This window comes from Geotrypetes seraphini, chromosome 3 (genome assembly GCF_902459505.1).
Source record: "Geotrypetes seraphini chromosome 3, aGeoSer1.1, whole genome shotgun sequence".
NCBI classification, from domain to species: Eukaryota; Metazoa; Chordata; class Amphibia; order Gymnophiona; family Dermophiidae; genus Geotrypetes; species Geotrypetes seraphini.
This window is the reverse complement of record NC_047086.1, coordinates 33,739,089-33,763,860: the sequence shown is the minus strand read 5'-3', so window position 1 is coordinate 33,763,860 and position 24,772 is coordinate 33,739,089. Positions and strand designations below refer to the sequence as shown.

Sequence of the window (24,772 nt, the reverse complement as noted above, 5' to 3'; positions counted from 1 at the left end):
TTGTTAAACTGGAATTGTATTATTTCTTTCTTTTTGATTATGCGTTTGTCCAAAAGTTAAAATGAATAAATAAAGAATTAAAAAAAAGAAGAAGAAGTCACGAACAGATTTAAATACGAAGGTCAATATGGTGAATTGTGTTCGCCTTGTGACTGGTAACCAATGTTAAGCTAAATCCTCACACGCAAAGTTTGCCATGAAAATCGGCTCCAAGGGCTCCTCTATAAACAGCGTGCAACTTGGAGCACTGAGCCATTGGCTGAATCTAGGCCATCCTGTCCATCTTTTCAAGGCTCGGTTCACTTTACTTTCAGGTCTTAAACTCAGGGCTCCTTTAACTAAGCTGCGCTAGCGGTTTTAGCGTGCGCGCTAGACGCTAAAGCCTCCATTGAGCTGGCGTTAGTTTTTCCGTGTAGTGCGGGGATTAGCGCACGCTAAAAACGCTACCGCGGCTTAGTAAAAGGAGCCCTCAGTTCTCTGTAGATTTGGGGGGGGGGTGCATAGTGTATTATATTACATTACTAAACTAAAACTAAACTAAACCTTAGGTTTGTATACCGTGCCATCTCCACAAGCGTAGAGCTCGGCACGGTTTACATTACATTACATTAGGGACTTCTATTCCACCTATACCTTGCAGTTCAAGGCAGATTACAAAAGAGCTAACTGGACATTTCCAGTGAAATTACAACAGTTTGGGTTTTTTTTTTTTTGGTTACAAGGGAGGAGAGGTACCTGGATTAATTCCGGAAGAACTTGCAAATTGGATATTAAATTGACTGTACGTTACTGTGTGATATAACAAATAGATTACAATTAGAGTACAAATAAGATTACGTTACATTTCAGGGAACTGAATACTTGGTTGGTGTTTTGGGGAGGAAGAGATTATTTAAGTGGAGGTTTTGGGGGAGAATTTATCTAGGAGGAGGGGGAAGGGTTGGGTTAAATTTTTTGAAAAGAAGGGTTTTGATTTCTTTTCGAAAAGTTTTGAAGTCGCCCGTTGCCGTCAACAGGTTGGAGGTGGAGTGGTTAAGTTTTGCTGCTTGCGTCGCCAGAAGGTTATCAAACATCTTTTTTGCGCTGAGTGCCCTTGAGTGGAGGGAAGGCAAAAGGGTTCGGAGTTCTTATATTTCTTGTGCATTCATATTTTTTTGTTGGTTTGGCCACTGCTTCTGGGTTTTTGTTTTGTTTTTAAAAACCATTTCAGAGTCTCCTGTTGTGTGCCCTGCATTTATCCATTCTGTATGGCATATCTCCCTGGGGTTCTCTCGGGGCTCAGCAAGAGTAGTCAATTCACTAAAGAGAAGCAGTTTTCAAAAACTGCAAAGCTGCTCTTCAAAAGCAATTTCCAGGCTTAAATATAACATGAAATATATATTTTGCTCTTTGTATCAAAGACTAATCCAAAGACACTGCCGGGCTTTAAGATTAGTGCTCAGGAGCAAAATATAAATCAGAGCCGAAAAGTAAGATATTGTATGTTTGTGTATGTTTACGTATTACTATTTATTATTTCTATAGTGTTAAAAGGCGTACACCGCGCTGTACATTTTAACATACAATAAACAGTCCCTGCTCAGAAGAGCTTACAATCTAATTTAGACAGGACATTTCAGGGTTGGTGAGGTTACAGTGGATATAGGTAAGTATACAGTTGTGTGTATGAATGTGTTTGTATGCACGTTTGTGTGTTTATGTGTTTGCATTAGTGTTGTCAAAGTTGGCAAAATTGTGCCAATTGAAGTTTTTTTCCCATGAATCTGGTTGCGCTTGATCAGAAAATAATGAAAATATTTAAAGCCCATCCTGGGGTTGCTCAAAGCCACTGATTACATAAAGCTTTGTTTTTCTTAAAATGTGCTATTATTTTTGCAAAGCAGGGAGACTATATTGAAGGATTGTAAAGAAATACTTGAAGAAAAAAAAAACAACAAAACGTAAAGAGAATCAGATATTCCGTAAATATGCTTCAGAGAACAAAAATGTTTGAGTGAAGTCTTAAACTTGTCGAGAGAGGATTCCATATGGAAGTGAGCAGTGGTGTACCAAGAAGGGTGGCGGTCCGCCCCGGGTGCTCCCGGGGTCGGCATCATGGTCTGGGAACTTCACTGAGGCAGGAGGAAGTAGTGCTGCCCAATTCAAATTGATTCACCAACTCACTCAACTATGTAGTGAGTCCTTCAGTCTCCTGACATGTCCGGGTCTTGTCCGGGACTCCTGAAGCAGCAGCAGTGGTGGTGGAGGCCAACAGACAGAGACAGGCTGTTCTGGCTGGCCCTGCGGGGGCCTTCCTTCTGCCGTGTCACTGATGACATCACTGATGATGCAGCACAGGGGGTGGGAAGACTACGAACAGCCTGTTCACCGCCTGTCTCTGCCTGCCCGCTGGATATGGGGTGGAAGAAATGAAGGGAAAGATGAAACAAAAAGGTAAAAAGGGGTGAGAAGGAGACATCCTGCATATGGTGGAGGGAAGGGAGAAATGCTGGACATAGGATGGAGGGCAGGGAGAGATGTTACATGGGGAGAGAGAAAGAAATGCTGCACATGATAATGGAGGGGAGGAAGGGAGAGATGCTGCAGAAATGTTGGATATTGCAATAGAAGGAAAGGTACAGAGATGGAAGATAGATGGGGTGGGAAATTTCATGGTGACACCAGAAAATATTTCTTCATCGAAAGAGTGATTGATCGCTGGAATGATCTTTCACTTCAGGTAGTTGTGGCTAGCAGCGTGCCAGATTTTAAGAAAAAATGGGATTGGCACGTGGGATCTCTTCATAGAGGTAAGTAAGGGTGGGTAATTGGTGTGGGCAGACTAGATGGGCCGAGGCCCTTTTCTGCTGTCAGTTTCTATGTTTCTATGGTGAGCACAGAGAAAGAAGAAAAGTCAAATGGGCAGGAGACCCTGGTGAGTGAGTTAACAGAAGACAAACAGAAACCAGAGCCTGGTACCAGTATGATTTGAATAATAAAATGACCAGACAACAAAAGGTATAAAAATAATTGTATTTTCTATTTTGTGATTACAATGTGACAGATTTGAAATGTGTATCCTGCCAGAGCTGGTGTTAGACAGCAAGCATGAGCTAGGACCTAAAAGAGAGAGGAAAAGTCTTTTTTATTTTGTTTACACCATAGTGCCGGCATGAGGTTGGAAAGGTTGTAACCCTATGTAATGTTATATTGTAACATGGTGAATGTTAAACTGTAACCTGTTCTGAGCTCTCTGGGGAGGATGGAATAGACAAATAAATTACTAAAAATATTTTTTATATGGGGGGGTTAAAAAATGATCGGCCCCGGGTGTCACATACCCTAGGTCTCCGCTGGTAACCCAGATGTGATGAAAAACCAATGTATGATAGAGTAAACACTTTCAACACTGAATGTGAAGATGTCCAAAAATGTAAGACAGGAACAGCATAGACCTAACTCAATCCAAAAAATGAAGGAAAAAGCCTCAGAAAGGGCCCTCCCACCTCACCAAAACGGCTCAAAGAGGTAGTCGAGCGTTCACCTCACTGGCAAAAAACCTTCATTATGTGATAAAGTCTCAAGAGCAAGATGCGGTTTGGCGTCCTGTTCTGAAAGAAACCTGATCGGTCGGGATACACCCTGAGGCAGCATGAATTTGTGAAACGCTGGCCACCGTTGGTGTACCGAACAGTGAAGATAAGTGGAATAATTCCTGTATTATTTAATTTTCGTTGGCACATTACAGCTCAGCATAAGACTTTATCACATAATGAAGGTTTTTTGCCAGTGAGGTGAACGCTCGACCACCTCTTTGAGCCGTTTTGGTGAGCTGGGAGGGCCCTTTCTGAGGCTTTTTCCTTCATTTTTTGGATTGAGTTAGGTCTATGCTGTTCCTGTCTTACATTTTTGGACATCTTCACATTCAGTGTTGAAAGTTTTTACTCTAACATACCCTAGGTCTGCCACTGGAGGTGAGTTGGGAGTGTGTTCCAGAGTATTGGTGCAGTTAGTGAGAATATGGTGGAATGGGTAGTATCATAAAATATTTGACTCGTATGCCTAAGAGTTTTTCTTGAACAGAGTGTAGAATTCTGGATAGGGCATAGGGAAGGAGGGAGTATGAAACAGGAATATTATAAGGTTGGAAATCTTCCTTGATGCCAGCAACGATGGTAGGCACAGGCGGAATAGAAATCCCTAATGTAATGTAATAAATCTGTTGCAGTAACAGTAAGATACTTTAACAACTGGACATGTTATGGAAGAACATTGCAAGTGGTAGGAATCTGATCAGCAGACAAGACTTGTTGCCACATCAAAGGCAGACTAGACACAAATGATGTCATTTAACAATAGTTCCTTTAAATCCAAAAGCAGTGTCTGTAGTTTTTTAAAATCATCGAATTCAGTTGCCAGGTGTATAAGATGTTTAAAGTTTTTACATATTGATACTGGCATTTTATAGATGCTGTTTCATCTAGTTGGAACAGCCTGTTCAAGACTAATCTTGATGCATGTTCGGTGAAGACAGTTTTTGTTAATGAGACCTGAAGTCTCCCATCTGGAGTCAGAGTTTTATTGGAAATTTCCTTGTAAATGTATCATTCGAGATCAGGAAATTAAGGGGGGAAATTCATCAAGGGGCACTAACCTATGAGCGACTTAGCATTTGGCATGCCCAAAATCGGTTAGCATGCACTAAATCAGTTAGCACCTCTTGATGAATTCTCCCGTGAATATGGGGTTTTTTTTAAACACCAAAAAGGGAGCCCAAGGAGGCATCAATGACGAGACAATCAAGGCACAACACAGGAGTCGTGAGGATGAGATGTCAAAAACTCAGCCAGGGGTGTAAAGTTCAAATTTCACTTTATCGATCGTAGCACTGCGAGGACTCGAAGACTTGGCACTGACAGTATTTCGGCATCTATGCCTTTGTCAAGAGTCTCAATGACTGGTAGTTCTATCACATAAATAGAGCATTCAATACAGGTCAAATTTTCTTAATTGCCTATGCCACAAAATTATAAAAAATGGCTATCATTCACCTCAAACTTTGCTTTTGTGAGCAGAACATTGATATTTTGAAATTTACCTTTTTTTGCAGAACATTCCAGATTGATTCCAAGCTGAGTAAACTTAGGGGCCATTTTACTAAGGCACAAACATCCGGCAGATACATTTTGCTATTTATGCAACCAATTTATCAAGACAAGAGGGAAAAAAGTACTCCATCGAAGCATCTGCTAAGATATTCAATGCCTACAAGGCATATTTCAGCATGTCTGTTGGGAATCAAGACAAACCTTGGGCAAATCACTTCACTTGCGAGCACTGTCAAAAAAAAACTCTGGAAGGTAAGACAATTTAGTTTCTCACTAGGATGGTGGAACTTTTCTCATCTAAAATTTCTTAAAATGTTTTAAAATTTTCAATGTTATTTGAAAATATATCATATATGAAATATGTTGCAAGAATCTCATACACATTAGTCACAGGTGAAATAAATTTGTTCCTTTCATTACCACAATTTCATTTTCCCTTCAACAGAATGGTACAGAGAAAGCCATGAAGTTTGTTCTCTCAATTTGGCAGGAACCCAGTCACCACTCAAGCGACTGCTGAGTGGCATGGCCAATAGGAAAAAGGAGATGGCTGCTAGGAGTTCCATTTTGTGAGAAGTGATGGAAAGGTCAGAAGCAATGAGAAGTCACTCCTGACTGCCCCCCAGACCCAATCAGACCCTCCCCCAGACTACAGATAGTCATCAGGAGGGGTATGGGGTCCATGGGGGGGGGGGTTCTTTAGGAGGGGGGATGCCAGGAGGTTCTCTGGTGGGAAGGTCTCTGGCGGAAGGGTCTCTGGTGGGGGGAGGTTGTCACTTGCAGGGGGGAGCATAGGAGCATCAGGCTGTGGTTTTGCACGGTCCTTTACTCCTGGGCCACAGGAATAATGCTGCTTGTGTGGTGGCTCACAGGCACCGTTATTCCTATAGGGCAGTATTCAGCAACCTCTGGTATTGGGATACCATAGTTTGCTGAATCCTATGGGGCATCAATTTTACAACTATCCTTGATGAATCCCACCCCCACCCAAATGCCTTAAAGCAGGGGTCTCAAAGTCCCTTCTCGAGGGCCGCAATCCAGTCGGGTTTTCAGGATTTCCCCAATGAATATGCATGAGATCTATGTGCATACATTGCTTTCAATGCATATTCATTGGGGAAATCCTGAAAACCCAACTGGATTGCGACCCTCAAGGAGGAACTTTGAGACCCCTGCCTTAAAGCAGACTTGTCATTGTGTAGAAAGAAATTGGTGTCAAAATAGAGACTTGACTGCTAGACTATCTTGGAATAAAAGAAATGAAGTTATATAAATTAAAAATTGTGGAGGCTAGAAAATCTTATCATGTCAAGGAAATGGGAATTAATTATCTAGATATCAAAAAACTGTTTCAAGTTGGTAGGGAACCTTATATCTTCCTCCAGTTTAGATTATTTCTTCTCAAACATTACAACCTAATAGACAAAAATTAGCTGATTACTTTTCAAATAAGGTCAAACTGATAAGACATAATCTAATTAAGGAACAAACAATTTATAAGCAAGATTTTCCAAAACTTTAAACTGCAATATTGCAGTAGATCAATTTGGAAATTAATTAACCCTATCACTACAAATGATATCCAAACCTTGTTCTATAAACTTTCTCATTTCTGTTGTGTGTTAGCCAGTTGTTCTTCTAGTCCAGTGTCTCACAAACTTTGTCAAGCCACGGCACACTAAACATAGTGGCTGCTGCTCAAGGCATCTGGAAGTGCGCGGACATTGATGTGATGACATCACACATAAGCATGACATCATCACGTCAACATCCGCACATGCTCGAAAGCCCTACAGACAGGCTGTGAGCTGCCAGTGGGGGGTGCTGGAAGGGAAGACGTACAGAGAGGAGAGGCGTCTGCTGGCCCCTTCCATGGACATGCATTTAGCGGGGGGAGGGGGGTCCTAAAATTACAGCCCTGGTGATCATCGGAAGTTGAATGGAGGTCAGCTCCGCCATCGGTCGGGGGCACGGAGGATAGTGGCACCAATGTTCATCACTTGGGGAAGGCCTGCATGGAGGATAGGCATGCTGGTGTTCAGCAGCAAGTTTCTTCGGTACCAAGAGTAAGCACAGTGCTGGCTGGGGGAGGGGAATATCTAATTTCTAATTCCATGTCTGTGTAAATGCCAGAATGGTTTATAATGAAAAGGAACTTGCTTGTGAGTAGAAGGAAAAGAGGAAGTGTTTGTAATTACAGCACTCCGGTGTGTTTTTCATATTCTCAGTACACATGGAAAGGGACATCAGATCTTGTTGCCTATTCTCTTAAGAACATAAGAGTAGTGACACTACAGATTGAAGGTCTATCAAGCCCAGTATCCTGTTTCTAGCAGTGGCCAATCCAGGTCACAATTATCTGGGAAGATCCCCCCAAAATATAACAGATTTTATGCTGCTTAGCCTAGAAAAAAGCAATGGATATTCTCAAGTTTATGTAGACTGGCACACCAGGATCACCCAAATTTCTAATCTCGGTTTATATTTGAGTCATCCTTTTTTTTCCCCCCCCCCTCTTTTTTAGGTTGAAAAGGTCACCTTGGTTTACATTCGGATTGGTTTATATTCGAGTATATAGGGTAATTACTTATTTTCATTTAATTATACTTTGTTTAACTTACCCCCTGTTTTACTAAGGTGTGCTAAGCGTTTTAGTGATGGGAGTTCGATGGGATTAGGTGAAACATTAACTGCATGGGTCAAAGACTGGCTAAGCGGTAGACTTCAGAGGGTGGTGGTTAACGGTACCCTCTCCGAAACGTCGGAGGTGATCAGTGGAGTGCCGCAGGGCTCGGTCTTGGGCCCGATCCTATTTAACATTTTCATAAGAGTCCTGGATCAGGGGCTTCAAGGTAAAATAACATTATTAGCCGATGACGCCAAACTATGCAACATAGTAGGCAAAAGCACATTGCCCGACAGTATGACGTGGGACCTACTCTTACTGGAACATTGGTCCTCGACTTGGCAACTAAACTTCAATGCCAAAAAGTGTAAGGTCATGCACCTTGGCAGCAGAAATCCGTGCAGAACTTACACCCTAAATGGTGAGACCTTAGCTAGGACTGCAGCAGAACAAGACTTAGGAATGATCATTAGTGAAGACATGAAAACTGCCAATCAAGTGGAGATAGCTTCTTCCAAGGCTAGACAAATGATGGGTTGTATCCGTAGAAGTTTTGTCAGCCGGAAGCCCAAAGTCATAATGCCGTTGTACAGATCCATGGTGAGACCTCATCTGGAATATTGTGTACATTTCTGGAGGCCACATTACCAAAAAGATGTGCTGAGAGCTGAATTGGTTCAGCGAAAGGCCACCAGGATGGTCTCAGGACTCAAGGATCTCCCGTATATGGAAAGGCTGAGTAAATTGCAGCTATACTCACTCGAGGAATGTAGAGAGAGGGGAGACATGATTGAGACATTCAAATATATCACGGGCCAAATCGAGGTGGAAGATGATATCTTTTTTCTTAAAGGACCCACGGCCATAAGAGGGCATCCGCTGAAAATCAGGGGCGGGAAATTTCATGGCAACACCAGGAAGTATTTCTTCACCGAAAGGGTGGTTGATCATTGGAATGATCTTCCACTGTAGGTAATTGAGGCCAGCAGCGTGCCAGATTTTAAGAAAAAATGGGATAGGCATGTGGGATCTCTTAGGGGAAGAAGTTAGGGGGGTGGGTCATTAGAGTGGGCAGACTTTATGGGCCGTGGCCCTTTTCTGCCGTCATTTTCGATGTTTCTATGTATTTAATCTATGCGCGAGCTAAAGCACCCATTGCGTTTAGCGTGTGGTTAGCGCATGCTAATATTTAGTGCACGCTAAAAAGCATAGCACACCTTAGTAAAAGGAACTCTTAATTTTTAAAACCTTTCGTTAAATCGCCAAACGTTTAGGCTTTCATAAATGCATTCACATTTTAATGCTATGGTTTAAAAAAAAAAAAAAAAAATGGCGGCAGCCTGTTTCCAAAAGGATGCCATTCACTTTAACCAATCAGCTGTTCATATGTCACAATAGGGAAAACCAGAGAGACAAAATACTGTTTAACCTGTATGTTGATGTTATTCTCAAAGTTTTTACCTTTCATTTAACTAACTTATTTTTCAACATTTCTCTCTAATGTTTATTATCTGGAATTTTGAGAAAGCTCTTAAACTAGCCAGAAATGTTATGCTGTCATTGGTCAAAGCCATGAACTGCGATTACATCATTGTTGTTAAAGCATTGTATCTTATTATTTAAAGAGATAGAGACAATGGTGGCGGCCTTTTTCAAAAAAGGGCATCATCAACTTTAACATATCAGCTGTTCATAAGTCATAATGGGGAAACCAGAGAGATAAAAAAAAACTACTCTTAACATATGCATGAATATTATTCTTGATGTTATTCACCGTTTCTCTCACATACGTATTATTTACGATTTAGAAAAAACTCTTAAGACTAACCAAAAATGCTATGCCATCATTAATCAAAACTATGAACTATAGTTGCATCATTGTTGTTAAACCATCATGGCTTATTGTTTAAAGTGATTAAGATTATATAAATACTTTCCACTCTATGTGGCTGTTTACACCTTTTGGTTGCAAAGATTGTAACATCTTAATCCATTTTTGTTCTCCCTGTAACAAAATCCTTGTCACGTTCTCCAACCCTGAAGTTTTCCTTAACAATATCGATGATGAAACATCGTAGACTCTCAAAACTGTGCTGATACTCATGGTAATGTTTTGGATTGGTTTTTTAAAAAAAAAAATCTTTATTGATTTTTAATCTAAAACAGTGTTATAGAAATGAACAAACAGTAAGTATTACATACATTACACTAATATCTGTACAGGTAACATATATATCATTCAAGATTTTCAGTTATCCTACATTTAATAATAACATAATATATAGTATAAATAAAGAATAAAGTTACCCAAATTTAGCCCTATAGACCCCTTATTTTCTAACCATACTCTTTCTGTACCCCTCAATTCCCCTATCCTTCAGGAATTTATCAAATCCCTCTTTGAGTCCCCGTAGTGTACTCTGCCTGATCACATCCTCTGGGAGCACATTCCATGTGTCCACAACCCTCTGAGTGAAGAAGAACCTCCTGGCATTGGTTCTAAACCTGTCCCCTTCAAGTTTCTCCGAATGCCCTCTTGTATTTGTGGTTCCCCGTAGTCTAAAGAATCTATCCTTGTCTACCTTCTCTATGCCTTTCATGATCTTGAAAGTTGCTATCATGTCTCCTCTAAGTCTCCTCTTCTCCAGGGAAAAGAGCCCCAGCTTGTCCAGCCTGTCAGTGTATGAGCAGTCTTCCATGCCCTTTACCATCTTCGTCGCTCTTCTCTGGACCCTCTCAAGTATCGCCACGTGCTTCCTGAGGTGCGGCGCCCAATCAGGAAGGACGTGGCAATACTCAACATTGTATGCCATTCACCCAACAATTAAAATATTAGGCGTTGTTCTGGATCAGCATCTGACTATGAAGAAACAGATAGATGCGGTAGTACATAAAGGTTATTATACTTTATGGAAATTGCAAACTATCAAACCATATTTTGAGTTTTGTGCTTTTAGATTTTTGGTTCAGTCTTTGCTATTGAGTCTTCTTGACTACTGTAACATTATCTACTTGACAATCTCTAAGAAAGACACGACCAGATCACTACTGATTCAGAATACAGCAGTCAGACTGATTTATGGCCTGAAGAAGTGTGACCATGTCACGCTGTTTTATTGTGAGTTGCATCGGTTGCCGATGGAGGCTCGTGTTCTGTTTAAGTTGGGTTGCTTTTGTTATAAGGTCTTGTGTGGTACTGCTCCACTCTACCTGGTTAATCGATTTTCTATAGCGTTGCAAAAACCTAGGCTCCTTTTACGGAGGTGCGTTAGCGGTTTTAGCGCACGCACAAGATTAGTACGCGCTATGGCGCGTGCTAGCCGACAAATTACTGCCTGCTTAAAAGAAGGCGGTAGCGGCTAGCGTGCGGGGCATTTTAGCGCGTGCTATTCCACGCGTTAAGGCCCTAACGCTCCTTCGTAAAAGGAGCCCTTAGTTGAACATCCCACACCTTGTTTAATTTTCCTTCAGTACAGGGACGTAAAAGTAAGAAATTTCTTGACCAGACTTAGGCATTTCAGGTAGCTTCCCATGACAAAGAATTTCGATCGTTATTGTTTTCTGCCTCTTCCTACAAACACTTTAGAACTCAACTGAAAACTTATCTTTTTTTAAAATATTTGGTTACATAATTTATTCTATTCATAATGATATTGTTCATTGCCTATAGTCTTTTGTACACTAGGGTTACGCGGTTAATAAGCACAATGTTATGTTATAGCTCCTCTGGGAGTAAGTTGCAGAGTGTGGGGGGGCTACTTCTGAGGTGTACTGGTTAGGGTGCAATTTCTTTTGATAAGTGTATAGGCCGTGATGCTTCTCAAGAGGATCTTAGAGGCCTTGAAGGTGTGCAGAAGGCTATCTTGTTTAGATACTCTGGCCAATTTTGTCTAGGGTCTTGAAAATCAAAGATACAGTTTTACATTTGGCTCTGTAGAGTACTGAGAGGCAGTATGTTTTGTTTTTTTTACAGGAAGGGTGTGGTATTGTCACAGTGATTGCAGACTTATCAGTCATGTTGCAGCATTCTGAATTAGCAAAGAGCTGGTGCAAATTCTTTTTGATTAGATTAATATTAAGAGCGCTACATGGACTTCTGTGATCAAGTTCATCTTCTCGATATATATAGAGAGAGATTCTGTAGTTGCCACAGGTGGTAGAATACTGTGTGCAATTCTGATCGCCAGATCTAAAAAAAAAAAATAGATATAGGAGAATTAGAAAAGGTACAAAGAAGGGCGATAAAAATGATAAAAGGGATAGGATGACTTCCTTATCAGGAAAGACTAAAGCAGCTAGGGCTCTTCACCCTGGAGAAAAGATGTCTCAGGGGAGATGTGATAGAGGTCTATACAGTACTGAGTGGAATGGAAAAGGAAAATGTGAGTCCCTTGTTTACTCTTTCCCAAAATACTAGGGGGCACGTGATGAAGCTATGAAGTAGTAAATTTAAAACAAACTGGAAAAAATATTTCATCTTTCAATATGTAATTACACTCTGGAATTCACTGCGAAGAATGTGCTAAAAGCAATGAGTTTAGCAGGGTTTAAAAAAGGTTTGAATAATTTCCTAAAACAGAAATCCATAAGCTATTAATAAGATGGACTTGGGGAAATCCACTGCTTATTCCTAGGATAAACAGCACAAAAATGTTTTACTCTTCGGGATCTTGCTAGGTACTTGTGACCTGGGTTGGCCACTGTTAGAAACAAGATACTGGACTTGATGGACCTTTGGGCTGTCCCAGTATGCCAACTCTTATGCTCTAATAAGTTTTTTAAACATTGATTGAACTTGCAGGATCAAGATCAGTGATGAGTCTAGTCGTATCCCAAGATTCCTGACCTGTGATGTTTAGGGGTGTTCATACTTCCCAAATGACATTTTGAAGTCAGGTACATGCCCTCTTGGGTGAGAAACCCATAGAATTCCTGTTCTTCTTCAGTTCAGGCAGAGTTTGTTGTTAGACAGGCAGACAATTTATTTAAAACAGTGAGTAGTTCTGGTTCAGTGGGTTTCTGTACATCACTGGCAAAGATACAGAATTTTGTGTCCATCAACCAAAGCAGCTCAACTAGAGGTTTGAGATAAATATCAAATAAAATAGTTGACAGTGTGGATCCCTGTGGTACCTCTAGTTCAGTGTCCAAGGTAATGATGTTTGATTGTTGTCTGTCTGGCAGATAAGATTTCAATCATGCAAATATTGTGCCATTGATAACTGTTTCTACCAGTCATGCAAGCATGATACAAGGGTCATTTCATAAATAATGCACGCTATTTTTTTTTAATTTAAGTTTTTTTTTCCTTAAAGTATTTCTTTACAATCCTTCAATATAGTCACCCTGCTTTGCAATGACCAAGTCCCAACGTCAGGGAAACTTCATTATTCCATCCAAGACACCATTTTAGTTCAGTTGCCAAATGCCTCGGGTACAAAGACTGCAAAGAAATACTTGGAAAAAAAAAAAAAAAACATGTAATTTTTTTTTTTAAAAGTGTGCATTATTTATGAAATGACCCTCATATTATGACCTTGTAGGCTGCTGAGAAATTCAACATGTGTAGCAAGGCAAATCCTCTGTGGGGTGTCTGTGAAGACTGTGAAACAGGGATACAAAAACTGTCTCTATTCCATACCTAACTCTGGAGCCAGTTAATAATAATAATAATAACTTTATTCTTCTATGCCGCCATAATCGTGCGACTTCTAGGCGGTTTACATTGAAGAGAGCTGGACAATCAGCGAGTTACATTATGCAGATAATAAGTGGAATTACAGTATGCAGAATCTTAAAAAGTAGCGAATTACAATATACAGTTAGTGACTCCCACACTAAATTAAGGTACAGTAAAATACAATATGTTTCCACAACTGAGTAACTAACCTTCTTAATGCGGACAAGAGCAAATTATTACATATCTAAGAAAACCCCCCAATATAAACCGTAGGAACACAGTGCTGGGTTGCATATTAGGTGCCACCAACCAAGAAAAGGGTCTTGGGGTGGAAAGTGAGCATTTCTGCACTAATCAGTGTATCTGCATTACCGTGTGCTGATTAGTGCATGAGCTCTTACCAGCTGCAAAATAGGTGGCGGCGCACTGTGCTTGTGCTACATTTTAATGGCTGCGCACTAATGGCAACATGCCAACTAATGGTTAACATTAGCGCATTAATTCAAATATTGGAAAATTGGCCATTGGTCTTAGCATGTGGGAAAGACCCACGTGAAAGCCCAGTAAGGGCAATTTTTGTTGAAACCTGGTACATTGAAGAGGAGTGTGTGGCACAGTGGTCGTAGCTGCAGCCTCAGCATCCTGGGTTTATGGGTTCAAACCCTGCCCTGCTCCTTGTGTCCCTGGGCAAGTCACTCAGTCTGCTGTAGCCCCAGGTACTTTAAATAGATTGTGAGCCCACCGGGACAGATAGGATAAAATACTTGAGTATCTGATGGTAAAAACTGCTTAGATAACCTTGATAGGCGGTATATAAAATCCTAATAAACTTGATTTTTCTATAGATGCTGGGGGGAGGCACAAAACTTTTAGAATCTTCATTATGCACAGTACCAAAATTAACAAAAACAATGGCACCAACCTTACCTTTCCTACATGTAAAAAAAAAAAAAAAAAAAAAAAAAATCACTAAGAATAGGTATTTGTTTTGTAGGTAAAGGAGTGTAGAATTCTGTTAACTATCTTTGGCCCCTGAAAGAACTGATTGTTGTGTAGATTAAAGATTATGACTACTGTATGTAAATACTAGAAATACCTCCACCAGTCACAATATAAAGTTACTAACGTTCCTCAGATTGCCACACCAGTCTATAGTGTAGTAGCATATCCTCACCGGAACAATTTTTTGTAACTTATGTGAACTGAGTTTTTTTTAACTTTATAGTGATATACTAATAGTTATTAAAGATATTCCGTGCTAATAACTATTAATATATCACTATAAAGTAAAAAAAAAACTCAGTTCACATAAGTTACAAAAAATTGTTCCGGTGAGGCTATGCTACCACACTATAGACTGGTGTGGCAATCTGAGGAACGTTAGTAACTTTATATTGTGACTGGTGGAGGTATTTCTAGTATTGATAGTATCACATTTGGTGCTGTTTTTGGCTTGAATTTACTGTATATAAAATCATGACCTATAAATCAAGCACTATGGGCTAGATTCTCAAATATTTGTGTTAAAAACAGCAGGCCTACCTCTTCAAAATGGTGGGCCTTCCCCTCCCCGGTGAAAAGCCGCGCCAGCTGGCCGGAGGTAGTAGGCATCCCTTCTAAGTAGGCAGCCATTTAGTAGGCAGCCATCTAAGTAAGGTAAGGGGGAGGGGGGGGTCGTCAGAGGCATGGGGGAGGATGTTGCATGGTGGCGGAAGAGAGTGGGCATCTCTCCCGCTGCCGGGTATGGGGTGTTGTTTGGTGGCGGGAGAGAGTGGGCTCTCCCACTGCCAAGTGGGCATCTCTCCCGCTGCCGGGGCATTGCTTGGCAATGGAAGAGGGCTTGTCTCCTGCTGCCGGGGTGTGTTTGTGTCTATGGGGGCATTGCATGGGGGCATTGCTTGGTGGCAGAAGAGGGTGAGCATTTTTCCTGCTGATCTTCAATCTGTTTTGGTTTTATTTGGGGGGGGTTGGTTGGTCTGAACTGTCAAACCTTACTTTCCTGTTAGTGCTGAGGCGATCAGCGATCAGGCACTGATCAGAATGTAAGGCAACGACAGCTCAGACCTGTCGGTAAATTTTGGCTGCAAATCTGGCACAAGATCAGACAATCACTCAGTGATTATAGAGAATCGCTCGGAGTGATTATTTTAATATTAATGACATTTACATGGCAGTATCGGAGACTGCTAGAAAACTTGGCAAAGACCTCGATGAGCCGTTTTGATTATCCGCTGCTATAATACTTGCACGCTAAACTAGCTGAAACAGGTTTAGCGAGCACGCTAAAGGCAGATTTTAGTTTTGAGAATCTGCCCCTACGTAATTTCACAGCATCCCAGTATTGTAGGTTTGTTTTTGTTTATTCAACGCGTTCAAAAGTTAATTTTGAGCCTGAAATCTACTTTGACAAGTTGGTTTTACTTATATCGTTATCTTCTGTGTGCCCACACGCTCCTTTCAACAAGCTTCGTTTCATTGTTCACAAAACGATTTTCGAAAGTATCTCCCCTTGTTTTTTTAAAATGTGCTTTCAAGGATGTTAAATAAAATTTGTAAGTATAAACCTAATGTTCTTTTAAAAAGGTCCCGTTCTTCAGAGGCATTCTGTAAAACCGTCAAGAAGGGGCAGCAAAATCCAAAAAAACGAGGCCACAAAAAGTCCCAGTCTAATTTTCTGGAAGTGCAATTTTTAGCATCTTCGTTTTGATTGGGTGCGCGACGAATGACTGGCCAAAAACATTCCTAACCCACGGCTCGCAAGTTGAACGAACTGACGAAGACTCAGAGATACTCCTTCCTTTCAGAACGTCGCAATTGCTAGAAAGTGCAGCTACGTTTCCCGCTTGGTTTCTTTTTAATATGCATCGTATGTTTAAAAAATAGATCCCACTGGCTGTGGCGTACAGATGCGTCTTCCCCATGAGCCCTCGGATTTATAGAAAGTTGATGGTGCACGTTCTCAAAGAATCTACGTACTATATTTATTATTTCCTTTTATATTTGCAACCATAATCACAGTACGGAATAGTCGCTCCCAAAGCAGCAAAGCAACCCTGAATGCTAACACAGGCGCGCGCCGCAGCTTCCTCCAAAGCCATCCCAAGACATAGGACACCGCTCTGTTCCCATTGGGCCCAGCCTGGCTCCGGACCCTCCCTCTGTACAGCTATTCGTCGACACGGCTCCCTTTCGCCGTGCCCACGATCTCCGCCACGGATAGGCTGACTCGAGCTGTCCTTCACTCGGAGTGACGGCCGTAGCACGGGGAAGGGGGGGGGTAGCGTCCCGCCCCCTTTCCTCTTAATTGATATTATTGGAGTGTAGAAGCTAGCGGCCGGTTTGCAGTCAGATACTAGCGGTTTGCTCCAGTGGGCGCTCGGCTGCTAACGGGAAGTGGGGCTTGGGGGGGTAAACTCTCTTCGGTGCTCGCGGGGTCGTGAAAGGACATTCATGCTCAAATGTACGTGCACATGCAGCTGTAGGAAAAAGGGAAATAAAAATCTTTTGATACTTCCAGAAGAGCAGGAGCCAACAATTATATTTGCAAAAAAAAAAAAAAAACCCAAACCCCACCGTCAAACCCAGCACTTGCACCATGCAGTTTCAAAGTACGTACCCTTTCTGGATTACTGTATGCTTCATCTGGCAGTTTCGATTTGCACATACCGGGGAAGCACAGGCTGCAAAAGAAGGTAAGTCCGCTAGGCAAAGTTTGCTGTCTTTTATTTTCAGACGTAGGAAAACAAATTAATCTCGGTGCGATGGCTTTTTTTTTTTTTTGCACCTCGCGCAGAAGACGAGCTGCCGTCCGGCCGGTGTATGCATCAGACCAGCAACGCCGCTTAAATGCACCGTCCCATTTATTTCATAAATTATTCTGATGCATGCTTTATGATGGGCAGTAAATCAATGAGGCGGCGATTAGGCGGTGAATAATTGGTAGGCGAAATGTTAAAAATGCTGGCATGTCAAGAAGTTCGACTGCTTGCTTCTGCCTTCGCACAGACGGTTTTGCCAGAGATGCGCGAGACGAAGGGCTGGATGTCCCCCATGCAAAGGCTGCGCGAGAAGCTCAAGAGCGCATGAAGCTGTCAAAATCAGTTCACATACATTTTTGATATGCAACAAAATAAACCCATAAGTGCCTTTTGCTTTCTTTTGACGGGCCATCTTGCAAATGTTTTTCAAGGACAAGAAAATTTTATTTTATTTTTTTAAATATGCGTTTTTTTAAAATTTTCTTTCTGGTGGAAGGCTCCAGCCAACAGTCTTCGCAATGCAACTGTAGTTAGTGTAGATAGACATTCAATAAATAAGTTTCACGATTTTTTTTTTGTTGCCAAAGATTTGAAAGTAAACATTTGTTTCGGGGAGGGGATTGTATGCGATGTAAAAAAAAAAAAAAAAAAAAAAAAATTCACTGGACGAGCAATTCTCAGATTTCGAACCTTGGGCTTGATTTACATAAAGTGTTCTTTGCGGAAAGCTGTTTTACCTTGACCTAGGAGGTAACATACCGTCCAGTGCTTAAAATCCTCAATTAAAGCGAGACCTTTTCGGTCACTTTGGGACACACGCGTTAATCTTAACGGGGTTCCGCACAGACGATTGTCAAGACCGAAGCAATATAAACCCTGGCACCGAAAATAACTTCTGATCTCTGAAGCATTGTAGGTGGTGCATGGTAGAAAGATTTGCAGTGTTTGATTTCTTCCTCAACACAACCATCTCCTTTTTCTTTCTTTTTTCCTGCATAGTTGGCAGGAGCCTATTTTCTCCTCGGATTGCGTTTCTTTATCTTTCCTGAGCCGGGAGCTGAGGGAGGAAAACATTAGTGACCGCAAATTACCTGTGGGTTTGGAACATTTTAAAGAAGAAAAAAAAACCCAACCCAACCTTTCCCCCAGAAATTGTGATCATGAAACGAAAAAGGAGTTGCATGCATCCCCCTTCCTTATGTTCAAACGCCACACGCAAGCAGGGAAGTTTGTGTGGAGGGGTGGTCACAACAGGGGGAAAAAAATTCGAGATTTTCGAGCACCGAGAATCGGCTTTCACTGTTACCATCTGGGACAAAAAAAAAACCCAACAACAACAACATCTCCCCTAAAGTGTCCCGGACAGCATCGCGCGAGAAGCGCGGTGTGAGGGAATTCCGAAAGCGCGAGCCCCCCTCCCTCCCCTCCTTTCCCGCCCCGCGCGTGGCAGAAGGCTCGGGGACCTCGGCTTGGCTCTGGCGCCTAGACGCGGCAGCTGCTCAGCCCCTGGGCTGGAGGCGCGCGCCGGCTGCCCGCGCTGAAGGGCAACGTGAGGCGGCGGCTTGCCTCTCGAGCCACGTGCAGCGGCTGGCGCGAGTGGAGGGGCTGCTGCGTTCCTTGAGAATCCCCCCCCCCCCCCCCCACACACACACACACTCCCTTCTCTACACCTTGGAAGGCAAAGAGGGACTAGGAGGCTTTCTGCTTCCACTCTGGCTTCTTTTTAAGAAGCTTTTTTTTTTTTAAACAAATGTATTAAGAGAGAGAAAGAAAAATCTTTTTTGGACGCTTGGAGGCGAAATGAGGCCGTTTCTTCGCCTCTTGTCTGGCAACTCGAGATGGGGGAGGGTGTCACACAGGAGAGATGGAGCTCCCAGGCTTTTTATCTTCACATAGCTTTGGGAGGGGCATGGGGGCGAGAGCTGTTCCCCTTCTCCCCTATATGTTGCCACTAATGCTGAATTTGGTCCCCTTCCTTACTGCCTATATGACTTCCTTTCCTCTCCCCGAAGTAAACAGCGTTTTAGAGAATCGACCACCCCCCCATCCCCCATCCCATTATTATATCAGGCAACTAACTAGGTTTAGCCCAGTGGTCTCAAACTCAAACCCTATGTAGGGCCACATTTTTGGATTTGTAGGTACTTGGAGGGCCTCAGGGAAAAAAAAATAGTTAATGTCTTATTAAAGAAAAGACAATTTTACATGAGGTAAAACTCTTTATAGTTTATAAATCTTTCTTTTTGGCCAAGTCTTAATAATAATATTGTCATTTATAGCTAAAGAGACATATGATCAAGAAACTTTTATTTTACTTTTGTGATTATGATAAACATACCGAGGGCCACAAAATAGTACCTGGCAGGGCCGCATGTGGCCCCCGGGCCGCGAGTTTGAGGCCATTGGTTTAGCCCTATCTTGTACAGGGTTAGTGACGGTCAGCAAAAGGTTCAGAGCCATAGATTTCTGCAGTGTTAGTGTTTCATGGATGTGTGTCAGCCTCTGTTTATAGATTTATAAACTGTGTGTGTCTGTCCAGAATATATGTGTTTTTGTCCGTCAGTGGCATCCTTTATGCATTTCTGCAGTTGTATGTGGGGTTAGGGGATTTAAAATCATGGAATTGTGAGCTAGGAACCAGTGCAGTGTTAGTGAGCAGTTTTGAGGATTTGTTTTCTTCTTTCTGCATGACTTGTAGGATCTTGTACTCTTCCCCCTTTTTTTTTAAAATGTTATTCTATGTTCTTAAAATGGGTAGTGTTTATTTATGATTCTTTGTTAAGGAAAAATAGATCTAAGCCACAAATAGATTTTAACACGTGTTTAGTGCCTGGGAGTGGATAAATAGTGCTGTCCCAATGAAACACTGCCAGAGGCAGAAGAATTCAGTAATCTGACCCTGGGCAACTGTTTGTATATGACACTGGAAGACCGAAATAAAAATGTAAATATTCCTTTTCTTGTATCATTCCGCAATATTCTTCCCAGCCATAAACTCGACAGCCGCTTATCTTTTTTCTGTGTGGTGAAGGAGATTAAAATTGAAATGACTTCACAGCTGGAGCAATGTCTTAAAACATTCGTCATCCAGTCCTCTCCGTGGCACAACTTATTACTATTTTATTGAAGTTTAAGTGATCCTAAAGTAAAAAGTTACACTTTACATACACACCTTTCACTACAAAGCTTTGATGGTTAAGAAAAAGGCATTTTTAACTTATTGTTGATCTTATGGATTTTTTATTTTATTTTATTTTGTTGTCTGATTACAAGTATATAGCTGTGGCTGGCAAACACAGAAATATATATTGTTGAGAATATCAATAATATATTGGTAGGTGGACTATAATGTTTTAAATATATGAATACATTTGTAAAATGCAATGAATGTATTTGATGTTATTTGTTCCTAGATTGTTTTGCAGTAATACATTGACTTGCAAAATTTCCATGCAGCAAGTATAAACTTTTACTTTTTTTTTTTTTTAACTGATAATAAAGCTTCAATAGTCTGGTGCAAAAATTAAAAAAATAACCAATATTTTTTCTGTGTATAAATAACAAGGAATCAAGGAATCCATGCAATAAAAATATAAACTGGAAACAGTGATTTCCTTAGAGAAAACATATGACCTGAAGGGTAAGGCATAACGTTCTTAAAACTAGATAGAAATGTGTTGGATCAAGCCAATAAGAAGCCATTCCTGAAACCTATTTGCCAAAGTTTGTATCTGCAGTCATACTTACCCAGCAAACATAGTATTGTTAAACACGTCTATAAAACTTAACCCCTCTTTTACTAAGGTGCACTATAATAATAATAATTTATTTTTTTGTATACCGCTATACCAAAAGTTTGAAGCGGTTCACAACAAGAGAATACATACAGTCAGTCAATAAAATACATGATAAGACAGTCGATAGGAGTACATCAGGTACAAGCATGGAAAGTTAGAGAAATGACCCCTGTTAAAATGTGCGCTAATCACACGTTAAATGTTAACGCGTGGCTGTTATTCTATGGACGCATTAGCGGTTAGCACATACGTTGATTTAGATCATGCTAAATGCGCGCTAAAACGCTTAGCGCGCCTTAGTAAAAGAGGACCTTAATCCCAATGAGAACAATCATTTTTCAAAAAGACAACTATTAAGGTGCTCTGGACTTCAATATCTTCCAAATTTATTCACGTAACTACTTGTTTGTTAATAGTAAAAAAAAAAAAAAAAAATCATTTTACATATATTAGTTGTATAACCACCTAAAAGATTTGACCTTATCCAAAGTTTCAGAGACCCTAAAAGATAAACAGATGTCTTTCTAGTGCAGTTTAACTATCCATCATACTGTCATAATGCGAAAAAAAAAAAAAAAATATTCAGGGCTCCTTTTACTAAGCTGCGATAGCGTTTATAACGCACGCAGGATTTTAGCGCGCGCTAAACCCACGCCACGCGGCTAGAACTAATGCCAGCTCAGTACTGGCCTTAAGGTCTAGGGCGCGTGCTACAACCGCTATCGCAGCTTAGTAAAATGAGCCTGTAGCCCTTTCAGGACCAAGGGACATATTTGTCCCATAACTTTAAAATCCTATAAATTTTGATTGGGATAGTCTACAGTTCTAAATTTGATATGTACGGATTCCATATGATACTGCCTTTATGTAAACAACTGGTTCCGGCATTCATTCATTAGCGTCGTTGCCAGATTGACGAGAAGATTCACTTGCCACACTGTACATAAGCCAGAAGTGTGATTTTTTAAATAAAAATAATGATATTTCACAAAAAAAAATCAATTTTTTGGCATCTGCAAGCCCTTTTTACCATAAAAATGTCGTCAAAACCACAAAAATTTGCCTATGATCCTTATGGTCCTGAAAGGGTTAATAGCGGCAGGAGTAGAATATTTAAGAACCCTTAGAAAACACACGCGGTATGAAATGGATCAGCTCTGATGTAGAAAGTGCAATATGTTGCATCTGTAAAGCCTAATAGAAAATAGAAAAAAAGTTATTCAGTACTGTATCTTTGTAATGATTCTGTACCATCTTCATTGAATGCATGCAAGCCGTTCGTTTTATATTTTGTAGAGAAATTGTTGAGTGGAAGTTTTTTCTTGATCCTTCCGTATTACTTAAAAAAGGATGATCATTTTTCTAGCCTGTTATTCTTGTTTCTTTTTTGGTGTGGACTCCTTTTAATAAGGTGCGCTAGCGGTTTTAGCGCAAGCAGGGAATTACCGTGCGCTACGCGGCTAGAACTAACTCCAGCTCAGTGCTGGCGTCAGCGTCTAGCCCGCGGGTTGCGATGTAGCGCGCGCTGTTCCATGCGTTCACGCCCTAACGCAGCATAGTAAAAGGAGACCCCGTGTGTATGGGTGTGGGTATGGAGAGGGGGAGTCTTAAGGCCTCTCATTTTGAGCCTTACAAAAACAAAACCTTTAGTGGACCGTCTCCGTTAGCTCTTGATTTTGGAGTCTTTGTTCCACTCTTTGGCTATGTAAACTGCTGATCCTTGCTTTTAAGTTCTTGAAGTGAAGAACACCACATGTAATTAAAAAATTGTGTTCAAGCAAAATTGATTAATATACGTACCGGTAGGTGCATTGTTTCATATTAGTCTTCCAGTTGGTGCAAAATTGTTTTATGCAACTGTCTTATTTGTTTCAGATTATATTCTACATATAATAGTTTACCTTCTGAACAAGAGAACGTGGAAGTAACTTTTTATTTGTTTTTTTTTGTTCCTATTGTAGTAATTTTGCTGGATTCTAAAGCACAACAAACAGAGCTGGAATGGATCCCATATCCCTCCAATGGGGTAAGTTGTGCCCTTCAAATAATAAAAGGAATAGCACACACTGTCCTGCCTACTTATCTTGTTCTTTATGCTTAAAGCAGGAGTTCTCAACCTTGTCCATGGAAGACTCAGCTGGGTTTTCAGGATATCCACAATATCTGTATTGCCCCATAGTTTGCAGATCTGTCTCATGCATATATATTCCATGGATCTTGAAAACTGCTTGGCAGGGTGTGTTCTGATAACCGGGTTGAGAGCCACTCACTTAAAACAAACTACTTTGCAAATCCCTTCCTCCCCCAACTGTTCCTATACCAGGGAAGGTAACCATGGCAAAAAAAAAAAAAAGAAACAGGACCAGAGGCTCGAGCATTTATTGTTTCAATATGTATATCTCAGGTTAGTTTGCTAGATATAGGGGAGTGGTCTAGTGGTTAGAGCTTGGGGTTCTGGGTTCAAACCCCGTGCTGCTCCTTGTGACCCTGGGCAAGTCAATTAATCCTCTATTGCACCAGGTATGTTAGATAGATTATGAGCCCACCAGGACAGGTAGGGAAAATGCTTGATTGTAAACCGCTTAGATAACCTTGATAGGTTTTCAAACTTCCTGGGGGATCACTAACCAGCCAGATTTTGAAGATATCCCCAATGAATATACATGAGAGAGATTTGTATGTAATGGAGGTAGCAGGCGTGCAAATCTGTGTCATGCATATTCATTGGGGATTTCCTAAAAACTAAACTGGACAGTGGTCATGCAATACAAATTTGAGAACCACTGCGCCAAAACAGATTGCATTGCAAGCAAATACCCACTGGGTATTATAGGCTTTCTATGCTTTATGAAAGAGGCTAATGCCACTCGCTTGCATTCTTTTAGTACTCATGCCAAGCAGCTGACATGAATCCATTCAGACTAGTGTGCTATCTAATAATTTCCAAGAATTGTCCTAAAATACTTGCTTGTGTTGCATGCATTGGAATTTTAATATTCAACAGCATGCACACACTTTAAAAACAAAACAAAACATTTATTAATTTCAAACCTAAAAAAAAACCCAAAGCAAGACTCCAACATCACCATTGCTTGAACGTACACCATAATATCATCACGGCAATTTAGACAGATAAATTCAAATAACAGTATTGGCTAAATACCAACCCATACCTTCCCTCTCTCAAACACCCCCCACCCCACCACCACTTTTATATTGCTAACTCTATAGATACTCTTACAAGTTAGGCCCTCTTTTACCAAGGTGCGCTAACCAGTTAGTGCGCGCTAATCGATTTAGCGCATACTAAACGCTGGCTCATGCATGATAGTCTATGGACACATTAGCGTTTAGCGGGCGCAGATTGGTTAGTGCACCTTAATAAAAGAGGGGGTTAGTCAGTGGCATAGGAAAGGGGGAGAGGGTAGGGTCCACCCTGAGCACTGTCTTGGTGGGTGCTGTTTATGCTCCCACTGCTCCTTCACACTCCTGCCCCTGCCGTGCGCACGCCTTCACTTACCCCTGCCGTACCTGTATTTCTTCACCGGCATGAGCAGCAACTTCAGCCTGCTACTTGCGCCAGCGGCGGTTCTCCCTTTATCGTCACTTCTGGGTCCTGCGCCCAGGAAGTGATGTCAGAGGGAGAGCCGATGCGGGCAGTGAGTTGGTCATGTTGTTCGTGCCAGGGAAAAAAGAGGTACGGGGTAGAGAAGGGGTGCACACGTGGGGGTGGGGAAGGAGTGGGGTGGTGCAAAAGAGGGAAGGAGATGGGTGCCGTCACCCTGGGCACCTCTCACCCTCGCTACACCACTGGCTTTAGTGTT

The 24,772-nt window shown here is 41.3% G+C and overlaps 1 protein-coding gene across 2 annotated transcripts in view; it reads left to right on the top strand.

The window, feature by feature from the left end:
• Positions 1–16,748: 16,748 nt before the first annotated feature.
• The window catches only part of EPHA7 (EPH receptor A7), a 393,019-nt gene continuing 384,995 nt past the window's right edge, over positions 16,749–24,772 (top strand). For both annotated transcript variants that reach the window (XM_033937544.1, XM_033937543.1), the window contains exons 1-2: positions 16,749–17,085; positions 22,910–22,974. In XM_033937544.1, the coding sequence (XP_033793435.1) occupies positions 16,989–17,085; positions 22,910–22,974 (162 nt within the window). In that variant the 5' untranslated portion in view covers positions 16,749–16,988. The remainder of the gene's footprint in view (positions 17,086–22,909; positions 22,975–24,772) is intronic.